The 19300-nt window shown below is 39.0% G+C and overlaps 1 protein-coding gene across 1 annotated transcript in view; it reads left to right on the forward strand.

Annotated features, from left to right (window-relative positions):
• The window catches only part of LOC136120309 (dipeptidase 2-like), a 66963-nt gene extending 51236 nt beyond the window's left edge, over window positions 1–15727 (forward strand). The window contains 2 exon segments of the mRNA XM_065873737.1: window positions 15188–15219; window positions 15496–15727. Coding sequence (XP_065729809.1) covers window positions 15188–15219; window positions 15496–15727 — 264 coding nt within the window.
• The last annotated feature ends 3573 nt before the right edge of the window (window positions 15728–19300 follow it).

The following is a 19300-nucleotide window of genomic DNA, read 5'->3' on the forward strand; positions in this document are numbered from 1 at the left end:
AGAATTGAGGATAGTCTCAGAGACCTCTACAACAACATTAAACACACCAATATTTGAATTATAGGGGTCCCAGAAGAAGAAGAGAAAAAGAAAGGGACTGAGAAAATATTTGAAGGGATTATAGTTGAAAACTTCCCTAATATGGGAAAGGAAATAATCAATCAAGTCCAGGAAGCACAGAGTCTCATACATGATAAATCCAAGGAGAATCACGCCAAGGCACATATTAATCAAACTATCAAAAATTAAATACAAATAAAAAATATTAAAAGCAGCAAGGGAAAAGCAACAAATAACATACAAGGGAATCTCCATAAGATTAGCAGCTGATCTTTCAGCAGAAACTCTGCAAGCCAGAAGGGAGTGGCAGGACATATTTAAAGTGATGAAAGGGAAAAACCTACAACCAAGAAGATTCTACCCAGCAAGGATCTCATTCAGATTTGATGGAGAAAGTAAAACCTTTACAGACAAGCAAAAGTTAAGATAATTCAGCACCACCAAGCCAGCTTTACAACAAATGCTAAAGGAACTTCTCTAGGCAGGAAACACAAGAGAAGGGAAAGACCTACAATAACAAACCCAAAAAAATTAAGAAAATGGTAATAGGAACATACATATCGATAATTACCTTAAATGTAAATGGATTAAATGCTCCAACCAGAAGACAAAGACTGGCTGAATGGATACCAAAAAAAGACCCATATATATGCTGTCTACAAGAGACCCACTTCAGACCTAGGGACACTGAAAGTGAGAGACTGAAAGTCTCAGACACTGAAAATCCCAGACCTAGAGACTGAAAGTAAGGAGATGGAGAAAGATATTCCATGCAAATGGAAGTCGAAAGAAAGCTGGAGTAGCAATTCTCATATCAGACAAAATAGACTTTAAAATAAAGACTATTACAAGAGACAAAGAAGGACAGTACATAATGATCAAGGGGTCAATCCAAGAAGAAGATACAACAATTGTAAATATTTATGTACTCAACATAGGAGCACCTCAATACATAAGGCAAATGCAAACAGCCATAAAAGAGGAAATCAACAGTAACACAATCATAGTAGGGAACTTTAACACCCCACTTTCACCAATGGAAAGATCAACCAAAATGAAAATAAATAAGACAACACAAGTTTTAAATGACACATTAAACAAGATGAATTTAATTGATATTTATAGGACATATCATCCAAAAACAGCAGAATACACTTTCTCTTCAAATGCTCATGGAACGCTCTCCAGGATAGGTCACATCTTGGGTCACAAATCAAGCTTTGGTAAATTTAAGAGAATTGAAATTGTGTCAAGTATCATTTCTGACCACAGCACTATAAGACTAGATCTCAGTTACAGGAAAAAAACTGTAAAAAATACAAACACTTGGAGGCTAAACAATACACTATGAAATAGCCAAGAGATAACTGAAGAAATCAAAAAATACCTAGAAACAAATGACAATGAAAACACAACAGCCCAAAACCTCTGGGATGCAGCAAAAGCAGTTCTAAGAGGGAAGTTTATAGCAATACAATTCTACCTCAACAAACAAGAAAAATCTCAAATAAACAACCTAACCTTACACCTAAAGCAATTAGAGAAAGAAGAACAAAAAAACCCCAAAGTCAGCAGAAGGAAAGAAATCATAAAGATGAGATCAGAAATAAATGAAAAAGAAATGAAGGAAATATAGCAAAGATTAATAAAACTAAAAGCTGGTTCTTTGAGAAGATAAACAAAATTGATATACCATTAGCCTGACTCATCAAGAACAAAAGGGAGAAGACTCAAATCAACAGAATTAGAAATGAAAAAGGAGAAGTAACAACTGACACTGCAGAAATACAAAGGATTATGAGAGACTACTACAAACAATATATTCCAATAAAATGAACAACCTGAAAGAAATGGACAAATTCTTAGAAAAGCACAACCTTTTGAGACTGAACCAGGAAGAAATAGACAATATAAACAGTCTATCACAAGCATTGAAATTGAAACTGTGTTCAAAATCTTCCTACAAACAAGAGCTCAGAACCAGATGGCTTCACAGGCGAATTCTATCAAACATTTAGAGAAGAGCTAACACCTATCCCTCTCAAACTCTTCCAAAATATAGCAGAAGACAAAACACTCCCAAACTCATTCTATAAGGCCACCATCACCCTGACACCAAAACCAGACAAAGATGTCACAAAAAAGAAAACTACAGGCCAATATCACTGATGAACATAGTTGCGAAATTCCTCAACAAGATACTAGCAAACAGAATCCAGCAGCACATTAAAGGGATCATAAGCCATGATCAAGAGGGGTTTATCTCAGGAATGCAAGGATTCTTCAATATACGCAACTCAATCAATGTGATACACCATACTAACAAATTGAAGGATAAAAAACATATGATCATCTGAATAGATGCAGAAAAAGATTTCAACAAAATTCAACATCCATTTATGATAAAAACCCTCCAGAAAGCAGGCACAGAGGGAACTTACTTCAACATAATAAAGGCCATATATGACAATCCCACAGCCAACATCATTTTCAATGGTGAAAAACTGAAACCGTTTCCACTAAGATCAGGAACAAGACAAGGTTGCCCACTCTCACCACTATTATTCAACATAGTTTTGGAAGTTTTAGCCACAGCAATCAGAGAAGAAAAAGAAATAAAAGAAATCCAAATTGGAAAAGAAGTAAAGTTGTCACTGTTTGCAAATGACATGATACTATACATAGAGAATCCTAAAGATGCTACCAGAGAACTACTAGAGCTAATCAATGAATTTGGTAAAGTAGCAGGATACAAAATTAATGCACAGAAATCTCTGGCATTCCTATACACTAATGATGAAAAATTTGAAAGAGAAATTAAGGAAACACTCCGATTTACCACTGCAACAAAAAGAATAAAATACCTAGGAATAAACCTACCTAAGGAGACAAAAGACCTGTACTCAGAAAACTATAAGACACTGATGAAAGAAATTAAAGATGATACAAACAGATGGAGAGATGTACCATGTTCTTGGATTGGAAGAATCAACATTGTGAAAATGACTATACTACCCAAAGCAATCTACAGATTCAATGCAACCCCTATCAAAATACCAATGGCAGTTTTCACAGAACTAGAACAAAAAGTTTCACAATTTGTATGGAAACACAAAAGACCCTGAATAGCCAAAGCAATCCTGAGAAAGAAAAACAGAGCTGGAGGAATCAGGCTCCCGGACTTCAGACTATACTACAAAGCTACAGTAATCAAGGCAGTATGGTACTGGCACAAAAACAGAAATATAGGTCAATGGAACAGGAGAGAAAGCCCAGAGATAAACTCATGCACATATGGTCACCTTATCTTTGATAAAGGAGGCAAGAATATACAATGGAGAAAAGATAGCCTGTTCAATAAGTGGTGCTAGGAAAACTGGACAGCTACATGGAAAAGAATGAAATTAGAACACTCTCTAACACCGTACATAAAAATAAACTCAAAGTGGATTAAAGACCTAAATGTAAGGCCAGACAGTATCAAAGTCTTAGAGGAAAACATAGGAAGAACATTCTTTGACATAAATCACCGCAAGATCCTTTTTGACCCACCTCCTAGAGAAATGGAAATAAAAACAAAAATAAATAAATGGGACCTAATGAAACTTAAAAGCTCTTGCACAGCAAAGGAAACCATAAACAAGACGAAAAGACAACCCTCAGAATGGGAGAAAATATTTACAAATGAAACAATGGATAAAGGATTAATCTCCAAAATATACAAACAGCTCATGCAGCTTAATATCAACAAAACAAACAATCCAATCCAAAAATGGACAGAAGACCTAAATAGACTTTTCTTCAGAGAAGATACACAGATTGCCAACAAATACATGAAAGGATGCTCAACATCACTAATCATTAGAGAAATGCAAATCAAAACTACAATGAGAGATCACCTCACACCGGCCAGAATGGCCATCATCAAAAGGTCTACAGACAATAAATGCTGGAGAGAGTGTGGAGAAAAGGGAACCCTCTTGCACTGTTGGTGGGAATGTAAATTGATACAGCCACTATGGAGAACAGTATGGAGGTTTCTTAAAAAACTAAGAATAGAACTACCGTATGACCCAGCAATTCCACTACTGGGCATATACCCTGAGAAAACCATAATTCAAAATGAGTCATGTACCACAATGTTCATTGCAGCTCTATTTACAATAGACAGGACATGGAAGCAACCTAAGTGTCCATCAACAGATGAGTGAGTAAAGAAGATGTGGCACATATATACAATGGAATATTAGTCAGCCATAAAAAGAAATGAAAGTGAGTTATTTGTAGTGAGGTGGATGGACCTAGAGTCTGTCCTGCAGAGTGAAGTAAGTCAGAAAGAGAAAAACAAATACCGTATGCTAACACATATATATGGAATCTAAAAAAAAATGGTTCTGAAGAACCTAGGGGCAGGACAGGAATAAAGACACAGACGTAGAGAATGGACTTGAGGACACAGGGAGAGGGAAGGATAAGCTGGGAAGAAGTGAGTGTCACTGACATACATACTACCAAATGTATAATAGATAGCTAGTGGGAAGCAGCTGCATAGCACAGGGAGATCAGGTCGGTGCTTTGTGACCACCTAGAGGGGTGGGATAGGGAGGGTGGGAGGGAGACCTAAGAGGACAGGATATGGGGATATATGTATACATATAGATAAATCACTTCGTTATACAGCAGAATCTAACACACCATTGTAAAGCAATTATACTCCAATAAAGATGTTAAAAAACAAAAACTGCAGTACAGTCCAGTTCTTTCCTCAAGCAAAGTATCGGTTAATCTGTAACAATATTAAGAACTCCATTTGTAGAGAAGAGAAGAATCACAGAATAAGCTTGGAGGACACTGGAGCAATGGTATAATCTAGTCTTGCCTCGTATCATGGATGGCAAACTCAAATGCATATAGGAACCATACAAATAGGTAGTATAAATGTCTCCTTATATCTGTCCCATTTCACTGAATGAATAAACCCAATGATAGAGTGACAGCGGCTGTGGAGAATTGGAAAATGTGTGCCCAGAAAAAGACAAAGATCCACCAGATTGTTGGCAGGAGGAATGTGAGCATAGCATAACCAAATCTTCTGATTTTTCAAGAAAAGCTAGCAATCCAGATGTAGATGTGTGTGTGTGTGTGTGTGTGTGTGTGTATGTGTGTGTGTGTGTGTGTAAATTTCCAAGTTTCTAATTTTGGCTCAAAGTTGCTTTTTGTTTTTTGGGTTTTTTTCCCCTGAACTATGTGGGCCAAACAGTACAACTGTGGGCCACCAATTTGCAAACCTCCAGCTTGCATAGAAAACTTGACCCCCTCCATATTCTGGAATGCATGCTGCATAGACATGCTACTGAAGCATTCAGGCAAAAAGTGGAAGACCAAGCCAACCATCTGGGGAAGAGAGGGCTTCATCCGCATTGCCCTAAAAGATGCTCAACATTTAAACCCAAGGAGATCCATTTTGGAAGTATTTCCTCCAAACAGCTACGTGTTTTCTCACGTATGAATAAAATAGCTGATGATGATTGGACATACAGCTCTTTGGTTTTCAGCTTTTTAGTTTAACAGAGTTAGAACCCTAAAATGTAAATTAATTCCTTTTAAATGAACTTGGGAAAAAGTCTTATGATCAATGTATGCAATTTACTTGAATTCAATTTGAACAATAAAATCATCCCAAAGCCTCCGAACCCCACTCCCTCCCTTACCTCCAACCACAAGAAAGGGGCATTATGCAAAGAAATATTCCACTGCTTTGCTGATGTGTCTAACGTTAGAACACTTGCTCCTCCTTCTCATTCCTATGAAACATCTGCGCAAAGTGGGCCCAGCTGACTTGCAAATATATTTCCATGATGCAGGCCAGCTTTCAGCCCCTTCCTATCACCCTTTGTCTTTTGTCTCCTTTCTGCCAGCGAGCATTTCCCTTTTAAACATCTAATGCTTAGTGAAAAAAATCATTGTTAACAGGTTAAAAGTTAATGTGTTTCACCTGTTTCACCTCCTTCCATTAGTAAACTTGGACCCGCAAAGGAGGATTTGACATATTACTTGTTGGCCTATCTCCTCCACAGAGGAAATTATGAGGGGTGCTCAAGAGTTGTTCATCAAAATGTCAGGCTCAAATTTGGTAAAGTCATTATAACACCTGCTTTCTGGGAATTCTCATGAAATCTCACTCCTCACTTTGTATAGAGTCTGCTATTGGCCAAGAAATACACCCACCCATGACTTTTATTTACAGTTCAAGGCCTATTTGGGGATGGTAGGGAGGAAGGAAATTTCAGAAATCAGCTAGTGGTGAACGGTCCTAGAGGATGACGCTGAAAGGCATCCAGACTGCTTGGGAAGCCTCTTGAGATTACGGGGTTCTTGCAAGATTGCCAGGGACTTCTGAACTTTCCATCAGTTCAGACTCAGTAAGCTAGGAGAAGAGTTTCACCAGGAAACTATCTCAACTCCAGCCAAAGCAGCAAGCATCTGATATTCAGGTAGATTAAAAAGAAATAAGATGCAAAAAAAAAAAAAAAGAAAAGAAAAAGAAAAAAAGCAAGTCTGAAGTACTTGAAAGTCATAGAAAAGGCTCAAAATGGCAATCCTTTTGAGAGTGAACTAGGTTCCTTCAACCAAAGCATATACTCAATATTCAGGTCCTCACCTCTTTCTATATTCTATCTTCTTGCACAATAATACCCCACCTCTCCTATACTCCTCCCCTGCTGATCACCCAAGGACATTCTAAGTAAAAGGGAAATGTGGGTCTTCCTGGCTCAGTGGGGGATCTTAAATAGTTTTTAATTCCCAAATTGCTCATGCCTTTTTATCTACCACTTCTGCAACCAGAAGGGATAAGAGCTAAAAGGCCATAAGCCTTGAAGATTAAAATGATGGAACTCTCCCCAAATTCAGCTGCTAATTTTTCCAAGAGTTAGCCATGCTCTCCCACCAATTAACACTGCTAGATGTAGCAAATAAAAATACAGGACACCAGTTAAATTAGAATTTCAGAAGACAGTAAATCTTTTTTATTATGCATCCTAAATACCACATGAACATACTTGTACAAAAAAATTATTCACTGTTTAGCTGAAATAAAATTTAACTGTCTATCCTGTATTTTATCAGGTAATCTACTACCAACGGATTCAGGAAAATGGTTGGACTTTAGAGCCTGGTGAATTGAAGAAGAATATTCATTCAACAAAGCTAGTGAATAGGAATTTTAAAACGTAGAAAGCTCTTAACCGCAAGAAAAAGGCTAAAGGACCCACTTTACCCTACCTTTTTATATGATCAGCTAGCCCAGTGATTCTCCACCATGGCTGTACATTAGTCACTGGGGGAACAGCTAAACATTTCTCATGTTTACACCCTGCCCTAGACCAAATGGATCAGAGTGGAATATTTTGAGATGTCTCGTGATTCTAATGAGAGTCAGATTGAGAACGATTGAGCTGAAGAGGCAATGGAGAAAAGCTGAAGTGTGGCAGGGAGTGTGACTGTTTTAACCCAGGTTCCCAAACTTTACTGCATATTGCATTCTCCCTGGGGATCTTTAAAAACCACTGATGCCCAACAGCCACTCCTAGGCATTTCAATTCCATTAGTGTTGGGTACAGACTAGGCATCAGGAGTTATAAAAGCTTCTCAGTTGTTTTAATGTACAACAAAGTTTGGAGACCACTCTTTGAAACCTATATACCTCTATATCTTAGGATGGAAGCAGTACTAATTACTTTTGTGGGAGCAGGAATGAAATCAAACCTTCCAACCATATTTAAGAATAAATTAGATGTTACTTTTTCAACCTATTTTTCCCATGTTGCCTGGGAGAGTTAAACCCTATGAAGAGTATGCTGTTTTCAAGAGCTTAACTCTGCCTGTTTATAGGATGCCTATTAATCCCTTTGCCAGGAGTTTTATAGGTGGAAGGAGGACAGTCGCCCAAGACCCTTTCGTAACTCCCTGGCTTCAGTCATATATAATAATAACGATTAAGTGCCAGTGTGATTCAGAAGCCATACTTCTTCTGTACATAAAGATTTGCTCTATGCACAAACTGATGGATTGGCATGGAGGGAAGAGTGTGATGCCAACCTCCAGACTAATTTGCAAAAAGGAAAAAAAATAATCTGGGTCTTGCTATATTCAAATATGGTCAAAAGGGACATGTATTCCTTTGATCTTTCTTACAAATTGCTAAGCTCACACTGATCCCTGAAACTGTTAGTCTTCCAACATTTAAAAGGTTACTCACCCCCAAGAGATTATTCAGCCCTGATCTGACAGAAAGTGCAAGAGCATTGCTTTTTAGCGCCAAAAGCCAACAGACCTGAATTCCAAAGAAGCATGCTTTGTGGGAGGATATGGGCCTTAGCCCAGCTGGTGGGGTAATCTGAGAGCCAAGGGAAGACATGACTGTCAGAGAGGACACCTGATGAGTTCCAGAACTCGAGCTTAGGGAAGTATTTCACAAGACTAACCAATTTATCAAAAGTAGCCAAATACTGCCAGCATGCAGTGCATCATGGGGGAGTAGATGGGGTTCACTTGTGATGAAGCCAGAGTCTGAGCATCCTGCCTGATAACAAGAAGCAAGTAAATGGTAAAACAATGATTAATACAAAGAAAGGATCACATCTAATATCAGAGCTGCCTAAAGTTTTATCACCATGATATGAAAAAAGGGAGCTTTTACTGTCTGCATAAGGTATATAAAGCCTGCAAAACACTTTCTCATGTCTCATATTTTGAGAGAACTTTGAAAACATAAAATTATCTTTAAAATACGCATAACTAACATTTCTTATTACTGTGCTTTTGAGTGTTCTTACATAGCTGATTATTACATAATCAAAGGACTTTAAGGATTACTGGAAATGTCCACTCTTTTTAATATTTTCTATTTTTGGAAAATTAATAGGATGACATGTGCCAGATTTGTTTTGCAGAAAATAGATAAACCTGTCTAACACATAATAAAATATTAGGAAAACATGAGTTTTAAAACTTTAAGCTCATCGAGGGTGGCTCTTCCTTTAAGAGAACTTACTACATGAAGTCTGTATTTACACAAAAGTGAACATTTACTTTAGCCAAGGAGTCTTTGCTTTGCAGGCCTCTCCAATAGGGTTATTTTATATACCAAGTTCCCTAGTACAATTTAAAATGCTTGAATTACAGAAATTATATCAGTACATAAATTCTGAATGAAGAAATATTGGTTCAAATGAGGGACACAAATCATCACAGGTGAATGAAGCAATAAAAATCTCAGAGGGTATCAAGTACCCTAAACTATTTATTCAGTGTACTGTCTCTGTGACATGTAATTTGTTTCATGTAAACTGATTAATAAATTTTTAGCATTTTTCATTGAGGATTAAGAATAGTATTTTTTTTTTACAAGTTACTTGACTTTGATGTTTCAAAGAGAGTTTATAGATTCCCCATTTAAATCAATGAATTGCATTTTTCATTCATTCATCAAACTTGACTTTAGCATCTAGCATGTCCCAAGCACTTGCTGGGAGAAACCACAGTGAGCAAAACATACATTGGCCTTTTCCATCCTAAAGAGCTTAAGTTTTAGTGAGGGAAGCAGACATAAATTACACAAATTTCCACAAACTATTATATTTGTTCCAAAGGATAAGCACAAGTTGCTTTGACTGTACACAGAGGACATGCCCTAGGCTAAGGATTCAGAAAAGGGGTCCCAGAGGGAGTGACATTTGAGCTGAGACAATGCTCTTAATAATAACAGCTACTATTTACTGACATTATGCTGAAGGTTTAAAAAGTATTAGCTCACTTAAGCCATACAACAAACGACTGAATTAGATACTTTGATTATCCCATTTTGTACTCCAGGAAACTGAGGCTTAGAGAGGCTAAGCAGTTTGTTAAAGGCAACCAGAGGAAGTAACAGAGCCTGCAGTTGAACCCAGATGCTGAGTCTAGAACATGTACTGTATTCTTAACTCTTAGTCATAGGGCTTCTCCAGTGAAAAGGATGAGATGGTGTTTATTAGTCTGCTTGGGTTGCAATAATGAAATACTTAAACAACAGAGAATTTATTTTTCACAGTCTGGAGGCTAGGAAGTCCAAGATCAAGGTGCTGGCCCACTCATTACCTGGTGAGGGCTCTCTTCTTGGCCTGCAGATGCTTCTCTCACATGGCCCTTTTTCTGTGGTACAAAGAGAGTGAAAGAGACATCTCTTTCTCTTCCTCTCCTCATAAGAGGCCACCAATTCTATGGGATTAGGGCCCCATTCCTATGACCTCATTTAATCATAATTACTTCCTAAAGACCCTATCTCCAAATACAGTCATACTGAGTGTTAGGACTTCAACATATGAATTTGTAGGGGACACAATTCACTCTATAGCATGGAGTAGACTAAGTAGGAGGAGAAGAATGATCCAGATGAGGAATAACTATGATCTCAAAAGACTGAGAGTATAGGTGCTAATAAATATGTGCATTTGGCTTATCTTCTGCCTGAAACTAGAATGGTAACCATATCTACCAACAGAATTTCATGTTTGTAACAGAAAGACGGTCGTGTCAGATAAAATATTTGCAAAGACTGTCACCTAGTGGCAATAAGCAAGGGGTAGCTCATAGGCGAGTATTACTGAACTGGGGTATTCAATGTATTTTGTGTGCATTCCCAAGTTGTTTTTCCTAAGAATAAAATGCATTAAACTAAGCATTACAACACTGAGACAGTCACCACTTCTTTCCATACAGAAAAGCAGTGTGACAGTTCCAAGCTCACAGAGAAAGAACAGGACCCTAAATTTTATCCCATCCCACTTCGAGTCAGACCAAATAAATATGGGCCAACAGCACAGTGAGTAATATATATATATATATATCATAACTAGTGAATATGTTTTATTCAGCAGTGTAGATTTATCCAGGGTCACAGTACTGGATAAAGGGCCCCAACTAGTTGAGGTACTGTCATAAAATAAAAGGAATATGTAATGGATACTGGAAGACAGGAAGTCACAAGTAGCAACTACAGTTTTGTGAATAGTTGCAAAAATCAGGACTCTAGAATTTTTCATGTACATATATATCTTGAACTAACTAGAGTGGGTACTATTCTTGGCAAGTAAAAACCATAACTGGTATAAACACTGCATCTTAATTCTAACTGGCTTAGGTGCTAAAATCATCTGAAGAAGTAAGCTTAACGGGGATGTAATGGTAATGTGAAGTGGTGCCAAGAAAGGGATTACATACAAGCTGTTTGGATCCTTATTTTCCTCCACTGTAGACTAGGCCCCTTCGTTTAGGGTAAACCTTCCTTTGGGTTCAACCAAGACATTTTTCTCAGAGGAGCCATCACTAGATTTCATCCCTGGAAGTTAGCAACTTTCAGTTTTAGCCTCATAAACTCCTAAATGTAGAATGGGAAGCTGACAGGTTAATTAGTCCATTCATGCTCAGACATAAGTATTATTGAGTGTATTGGTTAAAATTATTTACATTTCAAATAACAGAAAACTCAAATTGAAGCTATTGATATTTGAGCAAAAACTAAACAGTTCAGGGATATCTCTAGCTTCAAGAGGAGCTTGATGTAGGGCCCGGATAGCATGGCCAAGACTCTTTTTTCCTATTTATCAGCTCTGCTTTTGATTCTATTTCAAGCTGACTTAAGATTCATGGATCTAAGGTGGCAGCTGGCAGCTCTGGGCTGCAAAGTCTAAGTACAGAAGGGGTTAACAAAATCCATTTTCCCAGCAGTCCCAGTGAGTATCTCATTTTATTTCACCCACTTGGATTTACTCACATGCACATCCCTGAACCAATTACTACAACCAGAGTGACTCTAGAGTTGAAGGGTAGCATCAATTTTAAACAATCCACATGGCTGAAAATGGAGGGAAAAATGACTTACCCAAAGAATAATCAGAATGCTTTGGGAAGGAAAAGCAGGAGGGAACTGATGCTGAAAAGTTAACCAATAAATGTCCACAATATTGGGATAATGCACCTTTGCTCTGAATGAGGACTGCACCTATTCAGGGGGAAAAGGAGTATAGCAGTAGGGCTCGTGAAGAGTTGAAGCTGCTGCTATACATAGCCAACCCAGGAGAGACTGCAGACTAGGCTGGTATGGTCATTATTACTACTAAATAGTCAAACCCACCACCTGGTACCATTATTCATTTTGGTATCAAGTCATCACAGAAGGAGCTGTGACAATTCAATTTCCTGATCTCTTCTCAAATGGCTCTTCTGTTTATTTTGTTGGATCCTTATTCTCCTCCTGTTCCAAAGATTAGGACAACGACCAAAGTCCTGCACACAGCCCTCTCTTCTCTCTCTCTAAGCCTCTTTCTTGACCTCAGCCATTCTCCATGTTTTAATTACCACAACCTTGAGTATAAATTCCAAAACTTCATCTCCTGGTCCATCCTATGAATCATGGAACTTTGTAAATTAATCCAGTTCTTATTTGCAAACTCTGTGTCTCAGGGTCCTGGGCTTGCTCTTCTTTGGCCCCTAGCTTAGAGCTTTCCTTAATATTATGAAGGAACAAGAAAGTCTAAGTCGTACTCTGAGTAATGGTTTATTGTTTGGTAAATGCCCCTTCCACTAAATTCTAAGTTCCTTGAGGACAGAGACTATTCACCTGTGGTACCAAAAAAACCTTAATCATTCAATAAGTGCATGTCAAAATACACACAGCTTTCAGTGCAATGCAACCACTCCCTTCTACACCATTTTTGATAACCAGTCCTCTCTTTTCCACTGGAACAGTCATAGTGAAGGAATGATGGCCAGTTTACTACAGCAGTCTATCCAAGTTTTGAACAGTATAATATTATGAATTATACAATTAGAAATATTATTATTATTAGAAGTAATATTATAGCAATAATATTAGGAACTGTATTCCCAGCATCCAAGTTCCTTTGCTATGCTTGAGGAATCCACTACTCTGTATGAGGAGGCAAAATCAAATCTCTTATTATATAAACTGAAAATGACAGATGCATTATTTTCCTGACCCTTGGCATTTAGCACATGGTATGTGGACCTCATCTCAGTATGCGGAACTGCATTTGTAACTGTGAATCTTAAGCAAGTTATCCAAAAAAAGCAGGGACCCTCTAGAATTCATTTCACTTGTGACATCTACTGTCCAGTGGTGGTATAGGCAGCAACCTATCCAGACAGTTCCTAAAGACTGACTTTAATTTTGAAACGGGTAGCTTCTATGATTTTACTAATACTGTCCCCCCCCTTGAGTGTGTTCCTCCTTGCTTAGCTCAGCCACCTTCAAGGCCCTGCTCAAGTGCCTCCTGCACTGTGGAACGTTAAAGAAACACCATGACAAACCTGACCTCTCCCATCACACATCTCCTTTAGTGTAGGGTATATACCATTCACGTGACATTTATACACATCCCTGTGGTTATTTATATTTGCTTTTATTTAATCCCCTACTACGCTGTGAGCATCTTCCAGAGTCAAGTGGCAATTACCACCTTCTGAATTCTTTGCGTTATGCCTAGCACACTGTGGTCACTCAGCTACAAGTTTTAAATATTTTAAAAATATTAGCTATGAAAGAAACATCAGTGAAATGTAGGTTTACATTCTCATGTAACAAAGGAGAAAAATGAAGTTCAGATACATTATAGATTACCTAATTTCAGCCCAGTCATGATTGGCCTAAGCTAGAATGAGTATCTTCCTGACTCCTGAGTTGAAGAATCTTTGTCAAATGAAAGGGAAAATCAGGTTTCATTTATTCAAGAACATGGGAGTGGTGACAAATGAAGGAACATCTGACTCATTCAGATCCCAAATGCACCTGCTAGGGTACACTGTGAACAACATGAAGACATCATTGTTTTCAGTCTTCAAACCCAGAACAATCCTTTATTTAGTATGGCCTACCTCAGTTAGAAATAGAAGTCTGCAAAAGAAATTAAGAAGAGAAAAGCCGGGAGGGTGTGGCATCCCAAGACCTAAGGAGACGCAAGGAGAACTATCAACTCTATCAATTGTTAAGAGAAATGAGGACTGAATAACGGATTTTGCAAGATAGAACTCACTGGTGACGTTGAGAAGAGCCATTCACTGGAGTGATGGGACCAAAACCTGAAGTGGGGAAAAAAGTTAGAATAAAAAGTAAGAAAATGAAATAATGAGCCTAAATTTTTTTGTTTTTCAGGAATTTTGTTATCAAGGGAAGCAAATAAATGATGTGGTAGCTGATTGAGGTCAAGGGAGGTTAGTGTTATTTTTTGAGATGGAAGTCATTATAGCATGTTTATTTGTTCAAAGGGAAGAAAAAACTGATGTGAAAAACAGAGCACCTATGGCCAAATCTCCAAGTAGGCAAGAAAAGATGGCCTCAAAAGCACAACATGATCCATACGACAGCTGCTAGGACTCAGAAGTGCTCACTAAATGTTGGCTATTATTATTTCTTACTGCCTAGAATTTTGAATAATGAATAGGCATCAGGTTTACAAAATATAAAATCATTATTTAAAGACACACGAAAGAGCTTGGACTTCAGCAGCAGACTGCATTAGTTCAAATTCTGGTTCTACCACTTGGCCAAGATATCTTTCTTCTGGGGGCTTTGTTTTCCGTTGCAGAAAGACAATAATACCTACCTCATAAGGCTGTTGGCGGGCTTAAATGAGATAATCCGTGTAAAATTTAGCCTGTACTCGCGCGTAGTGAAGGTTCAGGTGTTTAAGGCCATTATAATAACTGTCATTCTGTCCTATAAGCGTTAACTGTGATTCTGTCTATAACATTTTTCAGCACTGTCACACTGATTTAAATTCCTGGAGGTCACAAGGCAGAGCTTTCAGAACGCACATTGGCCAACGCGCTGTTAGGCCAGCACACTATGGAATTCCCCCACCGCCTCGCCTTCTAGTAACACTGTCCCTCCAGAAGCTACTGCCGTTACGAAAACAAACAAACAAACACCTAGAGGACCAACCCTGAATAAGACTGACGAGCCACAGAACCACGTCTGCGCCAAGCCCAAGGCGCTCTACTTGCACCTGCGCAGTCGCTGTAGGTAGGGCGTGGCAGTCTTGGAACTTCCTCCCTTTTTTGCCTTTAGGCGCCGCCAGGGCGTAAAGTCTCGCGAGACATGTGAGTGCTCGCGGGAACTACATTCAAAAAGCCCTGGCGCTTAACCGAGAGCTTGCCGAGTGAATGGGCCGGTGTCTCTGCGGTGCGGTGGAGTTAACGTCGAGAATCTGAGCGCGGCGAGCTGCAGCAGCAGGGGAAGGGGTGAGGAGAGAGGTAGGGGCAAGGTACCTGGATGGAAGTGCGTGTGAAGAGGGAAGCTGGGGAGCGGCATGGAGAGGACTACTGGGGAGGGGAGAGCAGGGCCTAAGGAAACTGGGGGCCTGGGTCTCCGCCCAGGCTTTCAGCTGGAACAGCTTCTTCGGCGGAACTCACTTCTTATAAAAACCAGGTTCCGAGCCGGTCTCAATATTCCGTTGGGCCGCTTCGACGCTCCCGAGGATTCTGCGTAGATACGGAAAGCCGGGTCCGCTGCCTGGGCCTCCGGAGGATAACAAACACTAGATCTGCGCTGTCCAGTACGACAGCCAATAGCCCCATTTGGCAATCCGAAGACTACACCAAAAAGTAACCTAATTAATAATCTTTATAATGACTAAATGTTGAAATGATCATCTTTTGGATGTGTTGGGTTAAATAGCGTATTGTTAAACTGAGTTTCACCAGTATTTACTTTTTTTAAAAATGTGGCACCTAGAAAATTAAAAATCGACATGTCTTGTTTGCATTATATTTCTACTGGACAGCACTGCCTCATACAGTTACGTGTTGGATTTTGTCCTAGTTGCTTTTTACTCATTTGTTGGTTTAATCTTCTAAAAAAAAAACCCTTTAGGTAGATGTTATTGTCCTTGTTTTACGGATGACAAAACAAGATATTGGGTAAGTTGTCCAAGTTGATGCAGCCATTCAGTAGTGAAAGTGGGGTAAGAACTCAAGCAGCCTGATTCCCTGAGCTCCCTGTCTCCTAAATGCTTTGTATATGCTACGTTTCTGAGAGGCAGAACAGAAAAGTGGTTAGGAGCACCAGGCTATGGAACTAGATCCTGTTCCCATCTCATTTAGCCACTTACTACCTGATAACCCTGGGTAAGTTACTTGACGTTTCTGTGCCTCAGTTTGTACATATGTAAAATGGGGGTGAAAGCCTTTTATTTCATATAGTTGTTGAGAGGATTAAGATAATGTTTGCAAAGTACCGAGCACAATGTCTGGCACATATTTGCTGTGCTTGTTATTCAACCCTGGCTACCTTTTTCTGCAGATTGATAGGTTAATTCTTACACATTCATTACATCTGTTGAAAAGTCACTTCCTCAGGGAAATTTCTTGTCCATATTCCCCCTGACCCTGTCCTCACCCCACTACCCAGATTAAGACAGCTGCCCTTTGTTATAGGCTCAGCACCATATACCTCTCCCTCTTGCACTTATCATGCTTATAACTTTACATATCAGTTATTTGATTTAATGCCTTTCCACTAATAGACTGTAAGATTCAGGAAGGCGGGGATATTGTCTAGTTTGGGGATCACATTGTATCCTCAGCGATAGCACAGTACCTGACACAAAATAGGAATTCCAGCAAATCTTTGGAATGAATGAGAGCTAATTTTTTGGCTGCCTTGGACATTGCTGGTTGGGATGTCTTGAGGCTAGCTCCATTTTTTCTTTGGTAAATATTGATGACAGTAGTACTTAGCTCAGGTCCATTAAGAGAATTAAATGTGATAATGCATTTGAAGCACTCTGCCTGGCAAATGGTAAATCCTTAGCAAATATAAATTATTATTAACAATTAGTGCAACAGTTAGTGGCTGGCCCCATCATGTACAGGCTTTGGAAAGTTCTTGCATTTTAGAGCAGCGACAGGCAGCCCTGGATAACATAGGATACCTTTTTTTTCCCCCTGCTTCTAAAATCCTGTATTTCTTCCTTCATCTTCATTCTCAAAGATTTTGCTTCCTAATTTACTGATAAATTGAAGACATTAGAAGGGCACTTAGGCAGACTCCCGACACTATATCTACCTGCTTATCAGTGTACCCATATGCTTTCCTTTACTTTAGATGAAACATTTATGTTCCTGTCCAAAAATCAGACCCTGCACATTCATCACTCCAGTAGTTCTCCATGTTTCTATATCGTTAGTTTTCCTTCTCTCCTGGATCTATCCCGTGTCATACAAGCATGCTGTTACTTTTTTCTTAAATTTTTTTTTTTTTTTTTTTGTGGTACACGGGCCTCTCACTATTGTGGCCTCTCCCGTTGCGGAGCACAGGCTCCGGACGCACAGGCTCAGTGGCCATGGCTCACAGGCCCAGCCTGTGGCATGTGGGATCTTCCCGGACCGGGGCACGAACCCGTGTGCCTTGCATCGGCAGGCGGACTCTCAACCACTGTGCCACCAGGGGAGCCCTTAAAATTTTTTTTTAATTATTTTTTCTTAAAAAATTTTTTGTCTTAAAAAAAAACCCCAAAAACTTGATCTTACTTTCTCTCTAGCTACTGCTCCATTTATCTGCTCTTCTTTGCAGCAAAACTATGCTTGCTGTCTACTATTCTCCTACCATTCTTTGCAATTCACTCCAATCAGGCCCACATCTCCCCATCAAAACTACTCTTAGGGTCATCTCCTAATTGACCTCCATTAATTCAAATCCATTGGCCAGTTCTCAGTTTTCACCTTATTTAACTTAGCTTTTGGTGCAGTTGACCTTCTGCCTCCTTAATACATTTTTGTTTATTGACTTCTAGGACAACACATGCTCTTCATTTTCCTCCCACCTCACTGGTCATGCTTGAGTATACTTTGCGGTCTTCTTTCCCACCTCATAACAGGGCTCCAACCTTTGTCCTCTTCTCTTTAATTATGCTCATACTTTGGTGATAACAAAGCTCATGTATTTATGCTAATAACTCCCAAATTTATATCTCCAGTCCATACCCTTCTCCTACTTTTATAGCCATTGCTTACTTGACACATTTCATGTTTTAAAACTTAAACCTCTTATTTTCTCTCCCAAAGAGTCTTTACCCACAGTTTTTGATGCCTCAACTATCGGCAAATCTATTCTACTAGTTGCTCAGCCAGAAGCTTTGGAGGCATTTTAAAATTCTCTTTCACACATCCCACATTTCCATTTGTCAGAAAATCACGTTGGCTTTCCCTTCAAAATATATGCTAGATCTGACCATTTCTCATCACCTCCTGTGGCAGCCACTCTGGTGTGAGCGGTCATCCCACCTGATCTTTCTGCTTCCAACTTGCTTCCCTCCAAACTATTCAGCGTATCAGCCAAAATGATCCTTTTAAATGTATCATATCTCTACTCCAGACTTTGCAGTGATGCCCCATTTCACCCAGCATAGACGCTAAAGCCTTTATTTACAATGGCCTGATCTCCATATTCTCCTCTGTTATCTCCTCTGACCTATGTACACTCTATCTTGTTCATTCTTTGGACTTCTTCAACTGTAGTGCTACACCTCTACTTGGAACATGATTTCCCTAAATAGTACATGGCTAATTCTCTTATCCTCTGCAAGGCTTTGCTCGGAAGTCACTTGAGGGGCTCCCCATTCAACACATTTTAAATTTTATCCTAGTTAGGATACACCCACCTCTTCCAAGCTTACTTACCCTGTTTTATTTTTTTTTTCCATTTCCACTTTCTAGTGCATTTAGTTATTATATTATTATTGCTTGTCTTCTCCTACTGGAGGGTAAGTTTTATGAAAGCAGAGCCTTTTTTGGGGTCCGCTTGACCACTTGATGTATCTGAAGTGCCCATAATGGAGCTCGGCACATAGGCATTCAATAAGTATGTGTTGAAGGAAATGACTACATTGACTGGAGACATGGGAGAATAACTTAATAATGGCTTGTTGCTCTTTGAAGGCAAAGCTGATTTTAAGCCTGGCCTAAGAGCCTGGAACCAATTTGGAAAGGATGTTGAGTGAGGTTCAGTTAAAGTGGAATGTTTCTATATATAATGTTTAAGTCTTTGCTTGAAAATCTAGAGATTGTTCTTTAATTACTCTGAACATGGTGTCTGTTTTGCGTGCTTTCTTATGAATAACTAGGAAAATGCTAGTGAGTCTGTTTTCAATAAAGCACATTTAATGTGTTCAGGAAGTTAACA

This window comes from Phocoena phocoena, chromosome 3 (genome assembly GCF_963924675.1).
Source record: "Phocoena phocoena chromosome 3, mPhoPho1.1, whole genome shotgun sequence".
Lineage (NCBI taxonomy): Eukaryota > Metazoa > Chordata > Mammalia > Artiodactyla > Phocoenidae > Phocoena > Phocoena phocoena.